The following is a 24,082-nucleotide window of genomic DNA, read 5'->3' as shown; positions in this document are numbered from 1 at the left end:
TAATCTATTTTCCCAATTTGTTCTCAAGCCATCTTGAATTTGATTGAATGAAATATATCATACTGTATAATCATGCATTAAAAAGAATTCATTCCGTAACCAGTATCCCCATAGGGTAAGCTTCATGGGGGCCAGAGGCTATGCCTTTATTATCTATTACTAAATGAATTACAGCTCTCAATGTTATGTTGAACTCCAGAAGCTATGTCTTTTTTTGTATTTACCCTTTGTATATTGTATAGTAGATATTTATTTATTTTATTTTTAATAATTTCACTGGTAGCTCAGACAGCTCTTATCACAATCCATCCATTCATCTATTGTGTCAAGCACATTTGCACATTTGCTGCCTGCATAGTAGATATTTATAGTGACAGTCACTGAACATAGGAATCTTGGGATATAAGATGTTTGCTATGTTTGGCATTCAGCCTAAATCATCTATTTAGTGAGCTTCAGCCTTTGGTAGTTCAGATAGCCAAATGCTCATGTCAACAATATCTGAGATCTTTCAACTTCCACATGATTATAAAATTTGATCACAGAGGTTACCAGATAGCTTGTCAGCAAAGTCTATAATACAAACAATGAGATTTATTTTTAATTTTTGCATGCTCACTCTTGAATATAGATGAACATTTTATATATAGCTTGGAAGAGAAATTCTTTGTCTTTCATATGTTGAATTTCTATCAACCAATTGATAGATAAATGTATTTTGATAATAGAAGTTGAAAATGCTACAACATTTAACAATAATTATGGAAGTACTTATGTACTCACAAATAATTTAGTAAATGGGAAATGATTTAGACATCTACAAAAATATGAACAATGTATACATTAGGAAGATTATAAAAGCATTTTATATGTAATCACATAAGTTAAAGTAAAAATATTTTAAAACACTACAATATTGATATTGTTTTATTTTTTAAAAGTCTTATAAACTTATAAAACAAATAATACAAAGAAAAAGTTACACTTCTATTTTTGTAGAAGTGTTGCGCTAGCATTCATAAAAGTGAGTCAAATTACCCTGGAACTTTAAAAATCTTCATAATTTGATAAAAGGCCATCATTGACAGTTTCAATGCATGCTCTCTCTGTTTCTCATACTATCATTTGTCTTATTAAACTTTATAAAAAGTTGAAGGAATGTATTCTAATTTGTAATCACTGAACCTAATTCTGTAGGGTGGCTATGAGTCTACATCGACTCTATGGCGGTCTCTTTGGTTTTGTAAACTACTTTAAAGTTATCTCAAGTCAATGTTTACTTTTGTCCTTTTCTGATTGAGGAAAATTATTTTTTATAGAGAAGGAGTAAACGAAGATGAACTGCAAAGTTTCAAATGCATGTAGTCATCTACCAATGTAAACTTTTTGTCCCAGCAATACAATCTGGAGTATTTTTTTTAGTTATCTTTAGAGTAATGTGTAAACATTACTGTCTGACAGTATTCTCACCAATAATCTTGTGGAATTGAAAACATAAACATTCTCCAATTAATTTGTTGGATACATAAATGTATACATAGAAAGATAAAATGTACATAAACTAATATCAATAATTCATAGCTTTTTATTAGCAGTATTTTTCTATGTATGCATAATATGTTTTCTGGGAATATTGCACTGTGTAAGCTTTATATAATTTTAATAAATAATGTCAACATAATTTCAATCAGAACATTTAGGAAGTTAGTTCAAAATACTTACCTTCTGAAATTTAAAAACAAAAAATGCATATTTGCATTTTGCTTACTTCATAAGACACATTAGTCTTTCCAAATTGACAAAAAAAATGTTTGCTTTATTAAGTAACTACTAATATGTAACTGTGAAATGTTGCAAGAATACCTGTTGTCACTCAGATTTAAGACTCTCAGCTTTTGCATCTGTCCAATCTCTTCAGGAAGAAATTCCAGTTTATTGGAGCGTAGAGACATCACTGTGACATTCTTACAGCTTCCAATCTATGGGTAACAGCAACAACAAAATAATTAACCACAGTATGATGCAATTTTTATATTCATTTTAATTTATAAAGTGATTTATTTAACTGTAAGATTTTATTATCACTGTGAAGACTTCCTTTTAATTAGTGTATGGTTTAATAAAAATATATCACTTCCTATATGTATATATGTTCTTCAAATATATATCAGGCAGTATTTTCTTTGTTATGATTTTGTTTTCTAATTAAATGGTCATTAACATAATTGTTTTTATAAATTGTATTTTTCTGGCTACCAAAGCAAGTGTTAATTCATCTGAGTTTATAAAGAAAATCACATATACAAAATAAATGAAGTTTTGTTGATATTTCCTTGACAAAGTTAGTTTTATCCTACATTACAGTGCTTTGAGTCATTGTTGTTCAGATTTTTTGGCTTTAAAGTAATATGTACATTGTTATTTTAATATAGAAATGATTAACAGAAATATTAAATAAATGTTTCACACTTTTTTCTTAAAATTACTAGATTAAACTACCACTGAGAGGTAAAAATTAAAGAACCTCTAGCTGTATCCTGATGTAAAAGTAATGTGACCCTTAGAAACCATATTGACATTAAAAGACACATTTATTTCAGAAACGTAGCTAGAATTATTCCGAGATGTTTGCTATAACTTTTCTTGATAGCAAAAACATAAATGAAAAGATTTTAAAATGATGGTTCTCTAGCATTGATTAACTAATACTGTTTTATTACATTTTTTGCATGCAAACTTTAAGTTAGGTGCATTTTCTGAGTTAAATATAAGAAAATTTCACTAGGAATTAAAAAAAGAATAATTAACAAGCACAGTGTAGATAGTTCTGGAATACACTCACAGTTCAACTCATGTGTCTACACTGCTGTGTGTCTGATGTGATTTAACCCCCAAACAGAATCATGAATGTTAATTAATAGAAATAAGGCTATTCCTCACTTCTCTGGGTAATTCTGGAAGGAAGTTCTCATCCACTGCTAATGTTCGCAGACTGTGAAGGTAGCCAACAGTTGCAGGTAGAGACTCCAATTCATTACAGCTACAGTCAAATTCTTCTAGCAAAGATAAACTGAAAAGTTAAACACATTAATTAAACATTTTGAAAGATTAGTTAGAAAAAGGTTTTCTCAAACTGACATAATCAATTCATAAAAAAAACTAGTCACTGTACAATAATATACAAATTAATTTATCAGTTCAGTTGAATGTCACAATACCTTGAAGTAAATGATTCAGTTTGGTAAAATATATAAAAATAAATGCTGTTTACTTTTCCATTTCCCAATTGACTTGTCATTTTAATGATTCATTGAAAATTATAGCAGTATTTTATGTTATTAAAATAATTTTATTGGGGGTTCTTACAACTCATAACATTTGATACAATTGTTTGAAGCATATTTGTATATATGTTGCCATCATCATTTTCTAAGCATATACTTTCTTTCTGAGCCCTTGGTATCAGCTCCTTTTTCCCCCTTCCTCTCCACTTCTCACCATTGTGATCCCTTGATAACTTATAAATTATTATGTTTTTATGTCTTATCAATGGCCGTCTCTCTTCATCCATGTTTGGTATGTGTGTGGGGAATTGGATGTTTGTTTTATACAATTTGTTTTCAAACAATTATATAATTTGTTTATTACAATTCCATTTTTGAAAACATTTTTACTGACATATTTCCCATACCTTACATTTAAATTATTATTATTATTTTAATCATTTTATTGGGGGCTTGTAAAATTCTTATCACAATCCATACATAGTGTCCATTGTGTCAAGCACATTTGTACATTTGTTGCCATGATCGTTCTCAAAACATTTGCTTTCTACCTGAGCCTTTGATATCAGCTCCTCATTTTTCCCTCTCCCTCCCCACTCCTCCTCCCTTATGAAGCCTTGATAAATTATAAATTATTATTATTTTGTCCTCTCTTACACTGTCCTATGTCTCCCTTCATCCACTTTTCTGTTGTCCGTCCCCCAAGGAGGAGGTTTTATGTAGATCCTTATAGTCAGTTCCCCCTTTCTACCCCAGCTTCCCTCTCCTCTCCCGGGATTGCCGTTCACAGCACTGGTCCTGAAGGGGTCATCTTTCCTGGATTCCCTGTGTTTCCAGTTCTTATCTGTACCAATTTACATCCCCTGATCCAGCCAGATTTGTAAAGTGGAATTGGGATCATGATAGTGGAGGGAGGAAGCATTTAAGAACTAGAGGAAAGTTGTATGTTTCATTGTTGCTACCCTGCACCCCACTAGCTTGTCTCCTCTCCATGACCCTTCCGACCCTTCCGTAAGGGGTTGTCCAGTTGCCTACATATGGGCTTTGGGTCTCCACTCTGCACTCACCCTTATTTACAATGATATGACTTTTTGTTCTTTGATGCCTGATACCCAATCCCTTCGACACCTTGTGGTCACAGAGGCTGGTGTGCTTCTTCCATGTGGGCTTTGATGCTTCTGAGCTAAATGGCTGCTTGTTTACCTGAAAGCCTTTAAGACCCCAGACACTATATGTTTTGATAACTGGGCACCATCAGCTTTCTTTACCACATTTGCTTATGCACACATTTGTCTTCAGCGATCGCGTCGGGAAGGTGTGCATCATGGAATGCCAATTTAATAGAATATAGTGTTTTTGCATTGAGTAAGTACTTGAGTGGAGGCCCAATGTCCATCTGCTGCCTAAATACTAAACCTATAAATATATGCACGTAGATCTATTTTCCCACCATCCTATATAAATATATATATTCATATGTGCATGCCTGTATTTAGACCTCAATAAATACCCTTTGTCTCCTAGTTCTTTCCTCTATTTCCTTTTACCTTCCTCTTGTCCCACTATCATGCTCAGCCTTCATTTGGGTTTCAGTAATTTCTCTCCATTACATTGCCCTTGCTGAATCCCTAATATATTAAAAAGAATTGTGCAATCATTATAATCAATCTTGAAATATTTTCTTCATTCTTTTGCCCCCTTCATTCTTGCACCCATTATTTACTCCTGGTTCACCCAACCCCACCTCCTCTGCCATAGCCCTTAGGAACTATATTATTCTAGTTATGGTTTCTCTATATTGACTATAAACACCTTCATACAATATATTATTGGAATGAGTGCATATCATTGTCAATGGGAAGGTAGACGGCTGTGAAGGCAGGTCTTTGGGAGAACAGGTAGAAGGAATGAAATAATAACAATACAAATACAAATTAAGTGGGAGGGTAGGAGAGGGAAGGAAAAAAGAGGAGCTGACACCAAGGGCTGAAGCAGAAAGAAAACGTTTGAAAATAATGATAGCAGCATATATACACATGTGCTTGATACAATTGATGCATGGATTGTTCTAAAAGCCGTAAGAGCCTGTAGTAAAATTATTTATTAAAAAACAAATTAGATATTGTACTAAGCCTTTTGTTCTTGTTAGGTGGTTTAGCGCTGGTTCTAATTTCCCAGAATGAAACACTGCCCGATGCTCTGACAATCGTCAAAATTATTGTTGTGTTTGAGCCCATTTCTGTAGCCACTGTGTTAATCTGTCTCTCTCAAAGCTTTTTCGGTGACCTTTTACCAAGTAGGAAGCTCTCTCTTGAACACACGTCTAGAATGCACGGGATGAAATCTCACCCTCCGCGGTTCAAGGAGCAGTCGGGGAATATTTGTCTCAAGATAGATTGGTTCATTCTTCTGCCAGTCATGACATATGTAGTATTATTTGCCAGCACAATAATTCAAAGATAGCAAATCTTCTTTTTCCATTGTCCATCTTTCACTTGTGCATGAAGTGACTGAAAATACCGACGCTTACATCCACCACAACTTAGACGTCAATGTGACAGAGGGCTTTGGAAGCAGATTTGCCTTATCCAATAATTCTGATTTTTTGGACAGCTGTTTCCATCAGTGGAAAAGTGGATAAAGGGGTTGGCTGCTAAACACCAAGTGGGAGAAAGTTGGGGCTGTCTGCTTCAGTTCACGCTACCACCCTGGCACCATTATGGAGCAGAGCCACTCGGTCCAGTAGACTATCTGAATTGCAGTCAACTCAATGGCAAGGGCTCTTCCATTGGCATTGGCTGTGGATCCAGGTAAAATGAAGTCTTTACCAATGTCCATCTTTTCTCTGTTTATCATCACGATGCTTAATGATCCCATTGTGAAAACTTTGGTGTTTTTATGTTGAGGTGTAATCCATATTGAAGGGTGTGATCTGCGATCGTCAGCAGTAAATTCTTCAAGTCCTCTTCATGTTCTGCAAGCAAGATGGTGTCATCTGCATATTCCAGGTTGTTAATGAGCCTCCCTCCAATCCTGACATTGCTTTCTTCATTCTCCCATGTTTGATCAGCACAGTTTGAGTAACTATGGCAAAAGGATACAACCCTCCCACATATTTCCTGAATTTGTATCCTGAGGTCTCCTCTTGGCCTATGTTCACGTTCGCCGGAGCACAATGAAGTGCTCTGGAATTCCTGTATTTTGCAAAGTCGCCCACATAGTTGGGCGCCTTTTGTAGAGTAAAAACAAAACAAAAACACAAGTAAGCATCTTCTGGTATTGTTTGCTTTCTGCAAAGACTCATCTGGTGTCAGCAATGATCTCTCTTATTTCATGTCCTTTTCTGAATCACATTTGAATTATGGAAGTTTCCTAATGTTTTCCTGCTGCAACTGTTTTTTTGAATTGTTACTTGGGTGTAAAAATTAATGATATTGTTTTACCATTGACATTAATGATATTGCTTGGTCATTTTCACGTTATTTTGGATCATCTTTCTTTGAAATGAACACAGATCGGGACCTCTTCTAGTCGGTTGGCCAGGTAAGGGTTTTCCAATATTGCTTGCATTTGTGAGGGGGCATTTTCAGTGTTACATCCGTGTGTTGAAGTTTCTCATTTGTATTCTGTCAGTTCTTGGAGAATTGTTGCCATTTTGGATTACTACTGGTTGGTTCTTTTGCTGTTGTGGTTAACGTTAACAGTTTATTGCCATGTAATTCAGATATCATACAGTTCAATAGTTTATACATATTAAATGAAGTTTGGAAAATATCATTACAGTCATTGTAGGACATTTTCTTCTTGCTTGTCCCCATTGTTATTAGCTTCCCATTTTCTCCCAACCTCCCCTGCCATAATTAATTTCAATAAACTATTAGTCCTGTTACTGACTGCATATATTTACCTATCCTGGATTTCATATAAAGAAAAACATCCATACAAATACATAAAAATCCAATACAATAACAAAAAAAGCAGAGGAAAACTTCAGTAAAACATATAATAGAAAATAATAAAACTAGGACATATTTAGAATGAATCAAAATGGAGAATGTGTTAAATTTTAACCTAAGTACATTGACATGAATCCACTTTCCAATGCATTCTGTCTGATAGAAGGCTGTTCACATCCCTGGTCAATGGTCAGGGGGGATTCATCAGAGGCTTATTCCCAGTGTGGACCCTTTCAATGGATTGTGAACCCGCTGTGTCATCCCTAGCCTTAGAACCACAGGTTCTTTATCATTTGGTATGTCTTAAAAACTTTGATCCGTGACCATTTGTTTTTTGTTCAGTAACTCTGTTTTCCTTCCATCTTCTTTTTGTGCTTCCTGTGTCATTGAACATGTTGCCCATAAAGAAAAAACAAACTAAATATTCAGCAAAAAACCTCACTTCTGACTGATAGCCATGGATAGGCCAGGATCGAAGTGCCCTCGTGGGTGTCCTAGACTGTAGCTCTCAGGGAGTACAAAGCCTCGTCTTTCTCTCATGTTGGCCTTGTGGCTAGCATCCTAGAGAGTAACCACGACACCACCAGAGCTTCTGACATATGACTCTTTGAATCCTTCAAATAATACCTTGAGGCTTGCTTTTTTCTCTCTCCCATGTTCTGTTCTGATTATTAACGGATCTTTGCAGCTGTTTCATCTCATCTTGTGTCACGCCACAACAGCAAATGAAGGGCCTGAAGGCTCTACTGTTGTCATTCACATCACTCATGTCAACTCTGAATGGAGGAGGCAGCGCCTGCTCTTCGTCTGTCTTCGGAAGTTCTATTGAAGCCTAGTGACTCTGCTTGTATCTTTCAATATCAAAGCAATAAAATGAAATGATTGCCAGGTGATGGACTGGGGAACTTTAGAGATAAAGATAGCTAATCTCTTAATAAAGAACTGTGTAGAATAATTATCATTTTAAAAACCAGAATTTGCATATAAGAAATCTCTGAATGAGGCCAAGCAACGTCGGGACTTAGAGAAAGGCAGTATGACAGCACCACATTATCCTGTCTCGTAGTTTGTAGATTGGCAGCAAAAGTCACAGACAAGAGTTCATTTAGTCTGAAATGTGTTTCGTTTGGTCTACATGGCATTTAGAAGTGTGGTAAGTTTTACACAATGACTCAGATGTTTGAAGTCCGTTAGAAAAGAGGCATATTTGAAAATACTGTATACCTTCTCAGGAAGAACACTTCCTCAAGCAGCCATGGGAACTGAGTAATAGATGCTGCGTGCACATGGGCACTTGTTGCACAGTTTGTCACAATCCCATCCCGCCCTCAGCCAACTTTATCCCTGATCAGTCCCTGGGCAGCACACAGAGGCACCTTGGGAGACCAGAGCAGACCAGACCATTTATTTATGAAATCCAGTCTTGAAAACCCCACTCTGCACACGTAGACTTGCCGTGAGACAGACTTGGTTTGACAGCAGCTAACAGCCCCTGACCTAAAGAAAGAGCCATATGAATTTAGATTAAGTTATCTCCAGGGAGTAACTAATTTCAGTTGCCACCTTTGAGATCTCTGTGAAACAAAGAGGGCCTGGTGAAGACTAAGCATTAGGCATTTAAGTTGTCATTGATGTTATTATGTATATTATTACATTGTTATTACTACTCATACTCTTGTCATTAGTGTAATAGGAAGAAACCATCAGTGTTAAGGATCCCTGCCATTATCCAGGGAAGAGTGAATTAGAGTGGGATGGAGTAGGTTGTAGAAATCAGTTTCTTTTTTTAGATATTGGAATTAGCTAGCTTGAGTACAATGTGTTCCCATAATTTAGCTAAGCAGTTAATTTGGCACAGAGACGGAGCATATATGGTTGTAATAAGAATGAGTTTGCTTCTTGACTCTGTCATATGGTCTTAGGTATCAAACAAATAGAAAAATGACCACAAGAGCTACTAGACCCTATGCACCACGAGGAGAACCCATGCACAGTAAAAGAAGACACTGCTAGATGCCTCCTCATAGCTGGTGTCGTGTTTGAGCCCATGGTTGCAGCCCCTGTGCCAGCCCATCTCATTGAGAGTTTTCTTCTTGGTGCTAATAAACCCATTTGAATTTGGTTCAGAGAGGATGTACTTACCAAGCCCCAAATCAACGCTGACAGAAGGAGCAGTCAGGAAAGCAAAGGACATATGACATTGACCAAACCTACTGTCAAAGATCCATATCAAATGCGAAAAAGCAAAGATGTCATTTGAGAATGAAGCTGTGCCTCACCCAGGTCCTGGTATTTCCAATAGCTCACACGCACGTGAAAGCTCTACCATTGGACAAAAGACCGCAGAAGCACTGATGTATTTGAATCGTGGTTTTGGCGAAGATTATTGAAGAAACATCTATTGCCAGAAGAACAACAAATCTGTCTCAAAGGAAGTACATCCAGAATAGCCCTTGAAATTGAGGGGTACAGATTTGATCTCATGTGCCTCAGACACATTATAGGGGGACCAGTGCCCAGAGAAGCCATCATGCTTCGTAAAGTAGAGGCTCAGTGAGAAAGAGGAAGACTCAGAAGAATGTGGATCGACGAGGCGGCTGCAACAATGGACTTCCGCATCGGAGGCTCTGTAAGGGGACACTGGTCGGAGCAGTGCTTTGTCCTGTCGAACACGAGTCGCCATGAGTCTAAACTGACTTGAACACTCGAAAACAATAAACTTTCATGTCGCTGTACAGGAAAGAGTACCATGCTTTTTAAAAATAAAGCACAGATATAAAATGCTCAGAAAGTGAAAGTGAAATAGGGCATTTATAAATGATACAATTATGGGTTTTGTATTTTCTTTTAGTCTTTTGTGGATTAGGCTTGTACTATAGTAAGACAGTCTTTACATGGCATATCTCTGATATGCAAACAACTTCAACCACATTGTACCAATCGGTTACCAAAGTCTGTTGACTTTAAGAGAGTGCATGAAGTGTCCACGCAGCTGCTCTTCTGTCCGCATGGCATGACTAACAGATGCACATATGATCAGGCAGCAAAGCCAGCTCTAATTTCAAAGTCTGTAATGACAGGTTACCCCGCAACAGTTATTTAGTCCATCGAAGCAAATGAAGTTGTTCTTCATTCTCAGAAGAGTAGAGAAACTACGCAAAGGAATCTAACCTTTAAATCATCATTGCTGACGGATATGCTCTAACAGAAGAGGAAAGTAGAACAAAAAACCAAACGAGTTACCTTAAGTCAATAATGCTCTGGCTCACTCTAACACTCTTCGGGGTGTGAATGAAAATGTGAGGATTTGCTTTTGCCACCAAGAACAACTTCATTAATCTAGCTAATGGAGCAAGAAGTGATTCCAACTTGTAAAGCCTATTATTTTAGTCAACCTCTTGAATAGGCTACTGATGCTAAAACTGGAAACCATGCAATTTATTTAGCTGAGTTTAGAGGAAATATAGAAAGCATACAGTGGAAAAATGCAAGCATTATGCCAGCAAGCAGCAGGAGAAATATGTGTGCAATATAGCAAAAACTCGTAGTGGACTGTGCAAATAATTTTGCAGGTCTTGAATTTAACCCAGGTGACTTAGAGAGGAAGTAAGAGACCTGGTAGTAGTTAACACTGCGCTCACTCAGGAAATTCCATTGTGCCACCGGAAGAACCTAGTGACGGAAAGCATCAAAGTAGATAAGGACAGTTGTTAAATGATCAAAATAATTGAGATGGCCCAGAGGAAGTGATGCTGGCAATAAATGCACACTAAAGAAACTCATGGAGACATTCAATGATATGGAAAGGATAAAAAAAATAGATATTTGATAAAAATGATACCGATTTTAGAGAGAAGTATGAGATTCACTTTAAGACTCCATAAGTTACACAGCAAAGAGAAGGCAAGCACAATTCAGCTATTCTTCATAAGCCTTTTTACATAGAAATGAAATCAAAACACTACTTTATTTCTTTATGCTTATGATGTTCAAAATTATAGTGAACTATGGATGGCACCGTGGTAAAAATGTTAGCCTGCTAACAGAAAGGTTAGAGGTTCAAACCCACCAGCTACTCTTCAGGAGGCAGATGAGGCTGTGTGCTTCTGGGAAGATTTACAGTTTCAGAAGTCCTAGTGAGGGTTGCTAAGTTTTGAAGTCAACTCAATGACAGTGGGTTTGATTTTTCTACTTAACACCAGTTTCACTATTTTTTCCATCAAATAGAATAAGGGAACATTGAGGGGTATAAAGTCAGAAAAGGTGTACATCAGGGTGGTAATCTTTTACTGTACTTATTCAGTCTGTACAATGAGCAAATAATCTGAGCAACTGAACTATATCAAGAAGAATTGGGCCCTGGGATTGGAGGAAGGCTCCTGAACAATCTTCAGATTGAAAGTAAAGAAGTCTTGAAGCTTTCGCTGATGGCCAAAGGTACATCCTCCAACATAAAGAAAACAAATCAGTAACATCATAATAAATGGAGAAAAGATTTAAATTCTCAAGAATTTAATTTTCCTTGCTTCACAATCAAAGCTCATGGAAGCAGCAGTCAATAAATCAAAGCATGTGTTGCATTTGGACAAATCATTTTAAAAAGACCTTTTAAAATGCTAAAAAGCAAAGATGTCACTTTGAAAACTAGACTGTGCTTGACCCAGGCCATGTTCATTCTAGTCACCTCATATGCATGTGAAAGCAGGAATATAAAAGGATGGGGTCCTCTGGTCGGAAGGCAGGCGAAATGTGACTAAAGAGTTGCTGAATTCTCAGAGTGGGGTCGGCCATGGTGACATGAATTAGGTAGAGCCTGTGGAAATAGAGCCTAAGGAATCTTCATTCACCAATGGGGCATGATTCAAGGTAAGGAAAAACAGCTCACCTTCCCTACACGATCACTGAAGGCAAAGCGGGTGCAAAAGCAAATGTGGTGAAGAAAGGTGATGGTGCCCAGCTATCAAAAGATATAGCATCTGGGGTCTTAAATACTTGAAGATAAATAAGTGGCTATCTAGCTGAGAAGCAACAAAGCCCACATGGAAGAAGCACACCAGCCTGTGTGATCATGAGGTGTCAAAGGGATCAGGTATCAGGCATCAAAGAACAAAAAAATCATATCATTGTGAATGAGGTGGAGTGCAGAGTGGGGACCCAAGACCCACCTGTAGGCAACTGGACATACTCTTACAGAAGGGTCACGTGGAGGAGATGAGTCAGTCAGGGTGCAGTATAGCAACGATGAAACATACAACTTTCCTCTAGTTCTTTAATGCTTCCTCCCCTCCTCCCCCCGCCCACGATCATGACCCCAATTCTACCTTACAAATCTAGCTAGACCAGAGCATGCACACTGGTACATATAAGAGCTGGAAACACAGGGAATCAAGGACAGATAAACCCCTCAAGACCAATAATGAGAGTAGCAATGCCAGGAGGGTAAGGGAAAGGTGTGGGGAGAAAGGGGAACCCATCACAATGATCTACATATAACCCCTCCCTGGGGGATAGACAACAGAAAAGTGGGTGAAGGTCAGTGTAAGATATGAAAAAAAAATTAGAAATTATCACGGGTTCATGAAGAAGGAAGGGTGTGGGAGAGAGGGGCAAAAATGAGGAGCTGATGCCAAGGTCTCAGGTAGAAAGAAAATGCTTTGAGAATGATGATGGCAACAAATGTGAAAATGTGATTAACACAATGGATGGATTGATGGATTGTGGTACGAGTTTATGAGCTCCCCCAATAAAATGATAAAAAAGGAGAAACAGCTATAAAAATCTGATAATGCTCAGAACTTGGAATATGCGAAGGATGAATCAAAATGAAGGTCAAATCAAAATGGAAGTCAAAATGAAATGAAATGTGTAAAGATTGGTATCCCAGGTATTAGTTAGCGGAAATGGACTGGTATGGCATTTGGAGCAGATTGCGTACCTTGAAGATCCAAGGTTCAAAGTCCTAGTATTCTATGGCACATGCCGGGTCCCCAGGTGGTTTACAGAAACTCAGATTGATGTGGCTTATTAGGAGCTTTTTAAAATTAACATCACAATTGTCTACTCTCATATTTGTAGAAAGAAAATATTTTACATGGCTAGATTACATGTAAGAGCTAGTAGGCATATAACACACATTCCTTAGTAATTTGTAAAATTCCAAAGATTCAAACGCATAGTCACAGTTTCAGTTGGCATACTGATAGTTCTCATGTTGGAAATAACTTAAGGTGTTCTAACACAAGGTCCTGGATGTAATTGCCATCCTATTTACTCAGATCATCATTGGCACTTGTAGTAACTAAATCAAAAGCTAGAACAAAGATTACTTTTTGTTGTCGAAGCCATATCTGTATAAATGTATACATTGAAAGCAAAAATAAGTTGTCTAGAAAATTTAAAGTCCTATGTAACAGTGCTTTACAAACTTCAGAGTTCACACAAACCATGATGAGATGTGCTTATATGTTTATTTAGATTCAGTGATTTGAGGTGGGACTCACATTTACATTTGTAACCAACTTCTTGGTAATGAAGATGCTGCAGGATCTAGGCAGAGTAGAATTTATAGCTTTTGAAAACATTTAAGTACAAAATAAAACAAAACAAAATAAGCTTTGCAACTGAGTCATTTCTGACTGATGATGACCCTATATAAGAATTGCAAGGCTGTAAATCCTTAAGGCAGCAATACTCAACCTGTGGGTCGAATGACCCTTTCACAGGGGTCGCCTAAGACCATTGGAAAACACATATTTCCGATGGGTGGAGGTGCTACCACAAATGAGGAAATATATTAAAGGGTCACAGCATTAGAAAGGTTGCGAACTACTTCCTTAAAGTATCACATAGCCTCATCTTTCTCCTTTGAGTACCTACTGGATTTGAACTGCTGACCTTGACATTAGCAGTCCATTGCTTATCTGACAGTGTCACAAGGGCTCTAAAATATATGAAATATTCTCAAAATAGCGAACTCCCATGGAATTACTACAAGACACAGTAAAGCTTTGCTTTAGGTAATGTATATGTTTAAATAACCCTACTGGAGGTAGGTTATAATGCTTGCAATTGCATTAGGGGCGAAAAGCAACCCCAAATTCAAATATAAAAACACATGCTAAGTCTCACACAGGACAAGGATGAGAAAAACAGATAAGTCATGTGTATAAGGGAGATCTTTTTCCCATGGCCACTTGTCTAGGTTATGGAGAGCAAGGGAAATCATCATGATTGGTGGCAGTTCCCTTGATCACACTTGTGGGAGGGACTACAGAATCAGGAAAGAGACCATCATTGGGATATGGAAGCTGTTGCAGAGAGAAACGTTTACAAGATTGGTTAGGGCTGGAAAACGCTCCTAAGGGCCAGCAAACAATCCCTGAACTAACTACAAGCTTTTCTCTTGTGAAAAAAAAAAAAGATGAAACAAGACGTTTACCTCACCCCATGCACAAGTATACACTCAAGGTGGATCACAGATCTAGAAGTCAAACCCCAAACCAACAGGACCATTAAGGAGGGAATCGGGACTAATCTCAGAGCACTGGCCCAGGGAGCACATAGGCTCACTGCAACAGGGAAGGGGACACACACAGGTGAACTGGAAATCGACAAATGGGATCTAATAAGAATAAAACACCTGTGCACCTCGAAAGACTTCGCCAAGAGGGTGACAAGGCAACCCACAGACTGGGAGAAGATTTTTAGTAATGACACATCAGACAAAGGGCTCATTACTAAAATCTACAACATCATCGTGACCTGCAAAAAGAGGAAAACAATTAACCCCCTAAGGAAGTGGGCAAAAGAATTGAGAAGAACTTTCACTAGAGAGGAGATCAATATGGCCAATAAACATATGAGAAAGTGTTCGAAGTCCCTTGCCATAAGAGAAATGCAAATCAAAACAACCATGAGATACCACCTAACACCCCTGAGGCTAGCCCAGATCAGTAAATCAGAGAGCAACAAGTGTTGGAGAGGCTGTGGTGAAGTAGGAATCCTCCTCCACTGCTGGTGGTCGTGCAGATTTGTACAGCCACTGTGGAAAGCAATCTGGCGATACCTAAAGAAAATGTAAATTGGTCTACCTTATGACCTAGCCATCCCTCTACTGGGCATATACCCGGTTGAAGCAGCAAATAAAACACGACCAGTCATATGCGCTCCAATGTTTATTGTGGCACAACTCACAATAGCAAAGACTTGGAAACAGCCTAAGTTTCCATCGACAGACGAGTGGATTAGCAAACTTTGGCACATACACACAATGGAGTATTATGCAGCACTGAAAAGCACCGATGAGCACATGAAACACGTTATTTCATGGGAAGAGCTGGAAGGAATTATGTTAAGCGAGATCTGGAACATGCATACGGACCCCACCACGACACACCAAACAAGGAGGGCAACGCAAAGTACAGAGGTCTACACAAAGATGCTGGACGACAAGCCGGCCCAAACCAGAATTAGGCCGACCCCCACACTCGAAAGGAATACCACAGAAAACAAAAATTGATCGTCTGGAGTGGGAAAGGAACTGACCCACCACAACACATCCAGAAGGAAGCTGAAACAAAAGAAGGAGAAAGGACGTAGTGGAGTACACATAGGTCCACCAAGCGCAAGGTCGATAGCCCAGCTAGAAGGGCCCATCATACAGAGAGGACCATTCAGCTGACCACACTACGAGATGCGACACCCTGCACCAACACATGGCCCTACACGGGAAAGCACCTGAGACACAGTGGGGGATGTGCGACTGAGCTGACACCGCCACACGGAGGCAAACACTGGGGGCGTGCAATGGAGCAGTGAAGGAAGCAGAGCAAAGGGATCCCGAGGGAGTATAAAGGATGGTCTTTCGTGCCAGGACGTGGCGCCTCACAAGCTACACCTAGAAAACACTCCTATAGGCCAACGCACTGACCTTGAACTACTAGCAATTTTTCTTTTAATATTTGCTATCTTTTTGTTTAGTCTTTTAAAAATTTGTTTTGTTTTTTACCTCGTAAATTTTGTATGTTAGTGGCTTTTCTGCTTAAAAAAAAGATTGGTTAGGGCACTGTTGACGCATTGTTGCAATGGATCTAAATTATCTTCAGCAAAAACTTACATGTGTGTGATGCTGATGATTTTGTTAGATAATTTTTGTATTTTTGTTGACTCACGTTTCTTTGGAACACACACAAATATGGATCTCTTCCAGTCAGCTGGCATAGACTCTTGAGCGCTTCAAGTGTCTTATCAGCTTAGTAAAACATACCACTTGCTATTCTATAGTGTTTACTTAAGGAAACTCATTCAATTTTTGTATTAAATCCCCTAGTGAACATCAAATTCATGTAAAACCTAGAACAGCATGTGATGGAAAAATATAAAAATCATTTAGTAGGTTTATCGATGAAGTTGATATTGAGTGATTTTGAAAATAATTACTATGATCATATTTAATACATTTCTTTTTTCCAAGTTTCCTCAATCTCTTCAAAGCAATGGAGTAACCTTTACCCCACTCTATCCTCTTTAGGAAAGTATCTAAATTAACTGTAAATAAAAAGTGTGTATGCATATATACATATCTATAGCACATACACAAACATTTGACTAACTGAAAAAAATATCACGAAAATGTAAATTTTTTTTGTGAACATATTTGCAACCTATGAATAGAACATAGCTTTATTTGCTTCCAAAAACACTTATGTTTCAAGGGCGGATGCAGAAAAATTTCTTAAACAGCTAAGATACAGACACATTTCATACACACTGGAATAAATATTGGAATTATAATTTGTTCACACTCCACAGTGGTCAAAATCCCAAAGCCTAAGGGCAGAGAGTGAGGAAGGAGCATGCACTGTAGGAAGATGTCTTTACAATTGGTGTCATCGCATAGCATGGGTTTTGTCCTTTTACTGATATCTTACGCAATCATCTGTTTAATTTCATTTGATCAGTTATCTGTTCTTTTCTCAAGGACATTGATTTTGTTAGACTACCTTTGTTACTTTGGGAAATACATTAAAAAAATTTAAGTGTGTTTTAAATTTTCTCTCTACATTCTATGGAGACATTCTACTGTTGTACAGATTTATAATCTTGCAAACCCACAGGGAGAGTTTTCTCCAGTCCTATGGGGTTGCTAAGAGTTAGAATCAACTCAATGGCAGTGACTGTTAATAATGACTGTAATTTATTGAAGGCTTACTATTTGATATTAAGTATGAGATAACCCTCCACAATGTAGTATTATTATGGTCTCCATTTTAAAGTTTAGTATCTGAGATATCAATAAATTTACCCTAAGTCAATTAATCAATGGGTGAGGAAGTCAAGATTGAAGTGCAGCTCAAGCTCCAAGACCTGCCAACATTCCCTGTGCTATATTGCCAAGGTCAAATGGAGAGAAGAAAGCACTTAAGACATAATCTCAACCCCCAAGGAGCTTCTAGTTGGGATGACAGCAGAGTAATTAAAAAGTTAAATGACAATTTCAAAGTTAAACAATGAATTAATAGGATTGCTAAAAACAATCACAAATCAGTAGTGCTTCTCTAGCTTACATAGAGAGTCCTAAAATTTGTTTGTCAATGAAATCTGCTTTAATAGCAAACTCACTAAAATCTCAGGCAATGACCGCTTTGAGGAATAGAATTTGGGGATTTCTGGGGTAGTTAATAAGTGGGCGCACTCACTGCCATTCAGCCGAGTACAAATCATAGTGACCGTGTAGGACAGGGTAGAACTGCCCTTGTGAGTTTCTGAGACCGTGGCTGTTTATGGTAATGGAACGCCTCATCTTTTTCTTCATAATTGGGCGAGAACTTCTAATTAAGAGGAAGATTCTGATGAGATCAAGTGGGTAGTACAGAAAGGAAAGAAATCTTAAAAAAAAACACACCCAATAAGCCCATTCATTTCATGGGTCCAAACCCCAGAAATTTAAAATAGTCAATCTTTAGACTTATTTATTACACTTATTTATTGATTAGGCTTATTTATTTTTAAAAAAATCATTGAATGTGTGTTATTGTGTAAGACACTATTCTAAGACCTCTTTTTATTAATACATGTAATGTGCATAACATCTTTTTGAAGTAGGCATTAATACGAGAATTTCCCAATTTACTAAGGCAGGAACTAATGCTCTATGTTACTCAAAAGCACATTAAAAAAGAGCAATTTGAATCTACAGGATCTGAATTCAGATCCAAAGTCCATACCGCTAAGTTTACCTTTCTTTAAAAGGGAGCTTCATTTTTAAAAAGGATCCTGGGTAATTTTGATGGAGGCACACTGGAATAGGATTTGAGAAGAGAGCGACTCAATCATTGTGGAAGTAAGATGCCACCCATACTTTTCAGTTTATTGTGCATCCTAATAACCAGGAGAGTTTGCGAGGACATGGATTTCCTGGCTTGATATCCAATTTTTTGACTCAGTCTGAGGTGGTTGCCCCAAATATGCTTCCTAACAAGTTCCCGCATTTGGATGATGCTGCTGGTCTTGGGATTACATGTTGAGAAACACTGGTCTAGGCCAGACTATGGAAAGACTTGGATATAATTGCAAAGAAAAAAAATTGAGTTTTATTTGGTGAGGTGTTTGGGTATGCTTACATTTTGTCTTTAAATTTTTAACTAGATAAAACCATTTACATGATATAAAATTCCAAAAATACAAATGGATATATGATGAAGAAAATCTCTTCAATGCCTCAGATCTTCTCCCCAAGTTATGTTCATTCCTTACCCATTTCTTTTGTTTTCTTCCATGTTTAAGGGACAGAAAGAAGCAGAATTCATAGCATAAAGATAGAAAAATTGCTTATATTATTGTTATTATAAAAGTGAATATAGAATACTGGAATATTAAAAATAGAATACAATTTTTAAACATCCGTGTTAATAAAAGTGAGGCAGTTTGTCAAACATCAACAACAATAACAAGCCTCACTGCCATTAGATAGAACTGTCCTGGGTTTCCAACACTGTAATTGTTTTCAGAAGGGTAAAACCACATCTTTCTCCTGCAGAGTAGCTGGTGGATTCAAACTACTGACTCCGTGGCTAGCGGCCCAATGTGTGAGCCTGTTTACATCCTATGTGATCCAAGCAGGGTTCACACCCACACCAGGGTATTTGATTCCAAAGGCAATGCTCCTTGTAATGTCCTTCATGAATCTGAAGGCCACGGAGAAGAAAAGAGTTGTTCTGCTTTGCATGACTGTTCATATTTTATAGTATCTAGTTCAGCAGTCTTTCTATTTGAATATACCTTATGAGAGCAAGGCTTAAATATCCATATGGATTTTTCAAGACTTAAATATGCAAGACTTAAATATCCATATGGATTTTGAATTTTCATTATTGTGGTTGAAGACTAAAGCTGAGAAAGATAAGTGTCAACATGAAGTTTCTCATTTTATGGAAGACATCTTGCCTCTGGAACAAAATAGTTGCATAAACTGTGCATTGCAGTTGAAGCACTGCCCAGTCCTGCGCCTGCCTGTCAAGCCTTGCTGTGCGTGAGCCCATGGTGGCAGACACTGTGTCACTCCATCTTCTTGAAGGTTTCCCTCTTTTGTTTTTAAGCTACAAGGGAGTGTCATGAGGCTGCAACCTGATTGGTAGGTTGTGCTCCACCCGTACCTTCACCCACGAGTGTGTAGTAGACATAAACTCTCAACATCACATGATGCCATTGAACATGCCATGGCTTGCATCAGGTACACCTTAGTCTTCAAAGTGACATCTTTGCCTTTTGATACTAAAGGCATCGATTTACTCAGTGCAATGATACATCATTTGATTTCTTGACTGATGTTTCCGTGGGCATTCATTGTGAATCCAAGTGAATGAACTACTCAACAATGTTCATCTTTCATGTATCATGTTGTTGCTAATGAGCCCAGTTGTGAGTTCTGTTTCCTTCATGTTTAGGTGTCATCCATCTGAGGGTGTGGTCTTTTGTCTTCATCAGTGTGTCTTCTTCGTGTTCCGCAGAATGGTTGTGTCATCTGCTTATTACATGTAGTTAATGAGTTTTCCTCACTCATGGTATTGCATTGCGTTCTTCTTTATACAGTCTAGTTCCTTGGATCATTTGCTCAGCATACACATTGAATAAACATGGCTAAATGATACAAAGCTGACACACACCTTTCCTGTTTTAAAGACTTTGAGCTGGATGCCCTTGGCCTGTCGGAACCACTGCCCTTGAATTCACACGAGGCCCTGGAACTTCCATTCTTTGCGATGTTATCCATCCTCTGACAGACACAGTCGACCGCCTTTGCATAGGCAACGACACACAGGTAAACAGTCTGCTGGTCGTCTCCCCTTTCAGTCAAGATCCATCTGATATCAGCTGTGCTATCCCTTGCTCCATGTCCTCTTTTTGAATCTGACTTGAGTTTCTGGCAGCTCCCTACCACTGTACTAGAGCAACCATCTCACAGTGATCTCTAGTATCATTTACTTGTGTAGCATATTAATGATATTGCTTGATAGAGCAATAGAATCCATCAAATCACCAAACAGGGAAACTCATTTATGAGGTGCATGAATTCACTATCACCCATAGCACGAGGGCATCATCCTGCTTGACTTTAGCTCTGGTAATTTCTCTCACCCTCAATTACTCTATCTGTCGATAGGGAACTACCAGCTATCAAGGAGTCCTCCTGGAGCCTTTAATTCAATAAGATAATGCATGTCAAAGTATTGGACCTTGGGTTGACAGAATGTGAGCACACAAGAAAATGTTTATTATGATGCTGATGATTGCACATTCAGTTCTTAGACCCTCTGGAATTCCTAGGCACTAACTTCAACAACAAAATAACCAATTTTGTAGATAATTTGACAAAAAAGACATAGGGGTTATAGAAAATAATTTGAAAATAAATTACTCAGATAATTTCAAATCATTGTGTTATTAAAAATGGCCAAAGGCTTAATGGTTATTATTGCATAATGGTTAATGATTTTTGTATTAAATGTGATAAAAAATTGGGGATGGGTAGTGATGAGATGTGAACGGGATGGTTATGTACTTAATATCACTAAATTGCACACTTAAAAATGACTGAAAGATGGGAAATATTTTATTATATACATTTTGCCATGATACATTAATAAAAATTCAAAAGACAAGCCCCACATAATGAAACAATTTATCTATATAATGAACATATTTCTGATCATTGTATCTCATATAACATTTCTGGGATTTTTGTACTCAAACTTCTATAAAGAATGTTTTATGAAGCTTTGCATGAGAAAAAAGAATGCTTCATAATAAATTATAGGCTGTTGCATGTTTAAAAATACTTCCTTATATCATATGGGGTATCATTTAATAAGATTGTAATAAAGTTTTATCTCTAACTCTTGAACTAAACCCCTAATCTAGCAATTTATGAATTCTCTCAGGTAGAAAAAAGTCATTATAAAGTATTACTGTCTTCTATTTTTTCCTGTTTTTATTAGTCCATTTCTTTAGTACTTTCTTCATTTTTCCCCTCAAACAATAACCACAGGAAGACAAAGGTATTGAAAAACCACTAAAAATGAGTTTGTGTAGAAGGATTCTTAAGCTTTATCTAAACCAGCCATCAACCCTTGAACTAAATAGGCCCATTTATCTTTGATAAATCTCATGCTTTTAAGAAAAAGAGAGTTATCATTAAAAAATAAAATGAAAATAACTAAGCATGTGAATTCTCAATATCCTAGCATCTGTATTCATTTGAATAATTTCTCCATTTTTCATTTTCACTCTGAATCAAGCATGTAGTGGGAAATTAAGACCGAAGAGTCATAGAAATGCCACCATATTCATCATCAACATTAATCTTTGATAATCTCCTCCTTTTACTGAAGAACATTTATTTGCTTGGAACCATATAGAGGAGTCAAAACCAAAAGTAAACTATGATCCTGTGCTTATAATTTTTAAAATGCTTTCACAATTTTGCAACATGAGTGCCAAAACTTCATCAACTGAAGTGTGGCATATGTATTTAAGAGATGGAATAAAGAAATAAGATGATTTCAAAATATACAATTAGTAATGGTAAAAAGTGCTATAAAGGAGATAAAACAGCAACCGGGACAGAGAAAACTTGTCAATCTATGCTTGTAAAAGAAGTTTCATTCATTAGGACATGCTGGGAAAGCTACCCTGTGGAGATTATATTTCATTTCGTGCATGTGGTCGTTGACGGCCATCAAATGTGTTTAACTCATAAAACTGAGTAGAGCTGCCCCCCAGACTGACAGATGTAAAGGAGAAGACCACCGGCTCTTTCTCCCTCTGGGCCGCTGGGTGAGTTCTAAATGCAAATGTTCAGTTAGCAGCCACGTTGAACTGTGCCAATAGGCTCTTTAATCTAGACAAAGGGCTTTGTTACTCAAAGTGTTATCTATGAGCCTGCAGCATCGTCATCCACTGGGATCTTGATCAAAGCAGAACCTCAGGTAGGTTTCTCATAATAAACTTTTTTGAAGAATATTGCCAGTTGATTTGAATGCACACTGAAGGTTGAAAGTACAGATGTAAAAGGTGAGTAGTCAGCATTGTAAAGAGTGACAGGAGAATAGTTCAGGTAAAGGTAGCACACCATGGGAGGGAGATGTGGCGCTCTGTTTTGGTCAGGATTTACCGCTTTGGAATACCTGTGGGGAAGGTCTAGTCTGTCACATAGAGTCAGTATGAATCAGCACTGATTTGGCCAGAAATGGGTAGAGGTAGCATCAAGTCAGAAAGTCCTGCAGCGGGAAAAAGCCTAGTTTATTTGATGCCTAGAAAGGCCAGTGGGGCTGACGCCTCGGGAACAAGACGTGTTAAATGGTGGATTTTATCAGTATAGGTACCGTTAGATTCATATAAATTGTAAAATTTCTCACCTTTCAGTATTAATTTGGGTTATATTCTGGCTATATCGCATTAGCAGAAAATCCTTACTTCAAAAATGCTTATGCATTTCATTTGTCTTTTCAAGAAAGTCAGGAGGTTAGAACTGACAATGCTATCTACTGAAAACACTGTTGTTGAGGAGAGAAGGGACCGAGGGCCTGGTGTCAGTGTGCTGGATCCCTGGGACCCCTGATAAGGAGTGACTATCAAGGCTGGGAAGTGATATGGGATGAATTGTAGGAAATCTGGGCTATGGTTCCATTTTTTCAGAATCATATTTCTATTTTGGGAATTTTTACAAACTTTTCTAAAATGTACATCCCGAATGCATGTCTCTTATGGCTAGCAAAGCTGTTAAAAATAAGTTAGGATCTCCTCTTTTAGATTTACTCAAATCTCCTAAATTAAAAATTGATAGAAGTCTTCCTACTGAAATGTGGGACAATTTTCTGACAAAACAGCTTTCCATAGTTTCAGAATGAAGACATTCTTTATGGCTTTCCACTTTACACAAATTATGAACAAAGCATTTAAGAACCGATGGGTGGTAATATATATTACTTATAGAATTGTGAGTCAAATATTAAGGACAATATGAAACTGGAAATAAACTTGTCCTCCCAAATGGAGTATATTTTATCCTTAACAGGTGATGGTGACTTGAAGCTTCTAAAAATTCTAGCTAAAGCAAATACTTTTTTTCTTTAACTTCTACAGTACATGTCTATAAATCTTAAGTAGGATTTATACAATAATTATAACATACTAAGGCATACATACCGTAGAAGCTCATAAAATTAATTTTATTCCATAAGAAATACTTAAGTAAAAGCAAATTTAAAGCTGTGACTTCATTAAATTAGTAGCATCTAGAAAATGTTCGTAAGAGTATAATTGCCGGCTTTGTTACTAGTGCCT

The 24,082-nt window shown here is 37.4% G+C and overlaps 1 protein-coding gene across 2 annotated transcripts in view; it reads right to left on the bottom strand.

Annotated features, from left to right (window-relative positions):
* The window catches only part of LRRC7 (leucine rich repeat containing 7), a 480,765-nt gene that overhangs the window by 117,271 nt on the left and 339,412 nt on the right, over window positions 1-24,082 (bottom strand). For both annotated transcript variants that reach the window (XM_075540042.1, XM_075540036.1), the window contains exons 11-12: window positions 2,941-3,070; window positions 1,864-1,979 (exon numbers count right to left, since the gene is read on the bottom strand). In XM_075540042.1, the coding sequence (XP_075396157.1) occupies window positions 1,864-1,979; window positions 2,941-3,070 (246 nt within the window). The remainder of the gene's footprint in view (window positions 1-1,863; window positions 1,980-2,940; window positions 3,071-24,082) is intronic.

The sequence above is a fragment of the Tenrec ecaudatus genome, chromosome 1 (genome assembly GCF_050624435.1).
Source record: "Tenrec ecaudatus isolate mTenEca1 chromosome 1, mTenEca1.hap1, whole genome shotgun sequence".
Classification (NCBI taxonomy): domain Eukaryota; kingdom Metazoa; phylum Chordata; class Mammalia; order Afrosoricida; family Tenrecidae; genus Tenrec; species Tenrec ecaudatus.
Note: the sequence above shows the minus strand (reverse complement) of the source record. Positions and strands in the feature narration are given on the sequence as shown.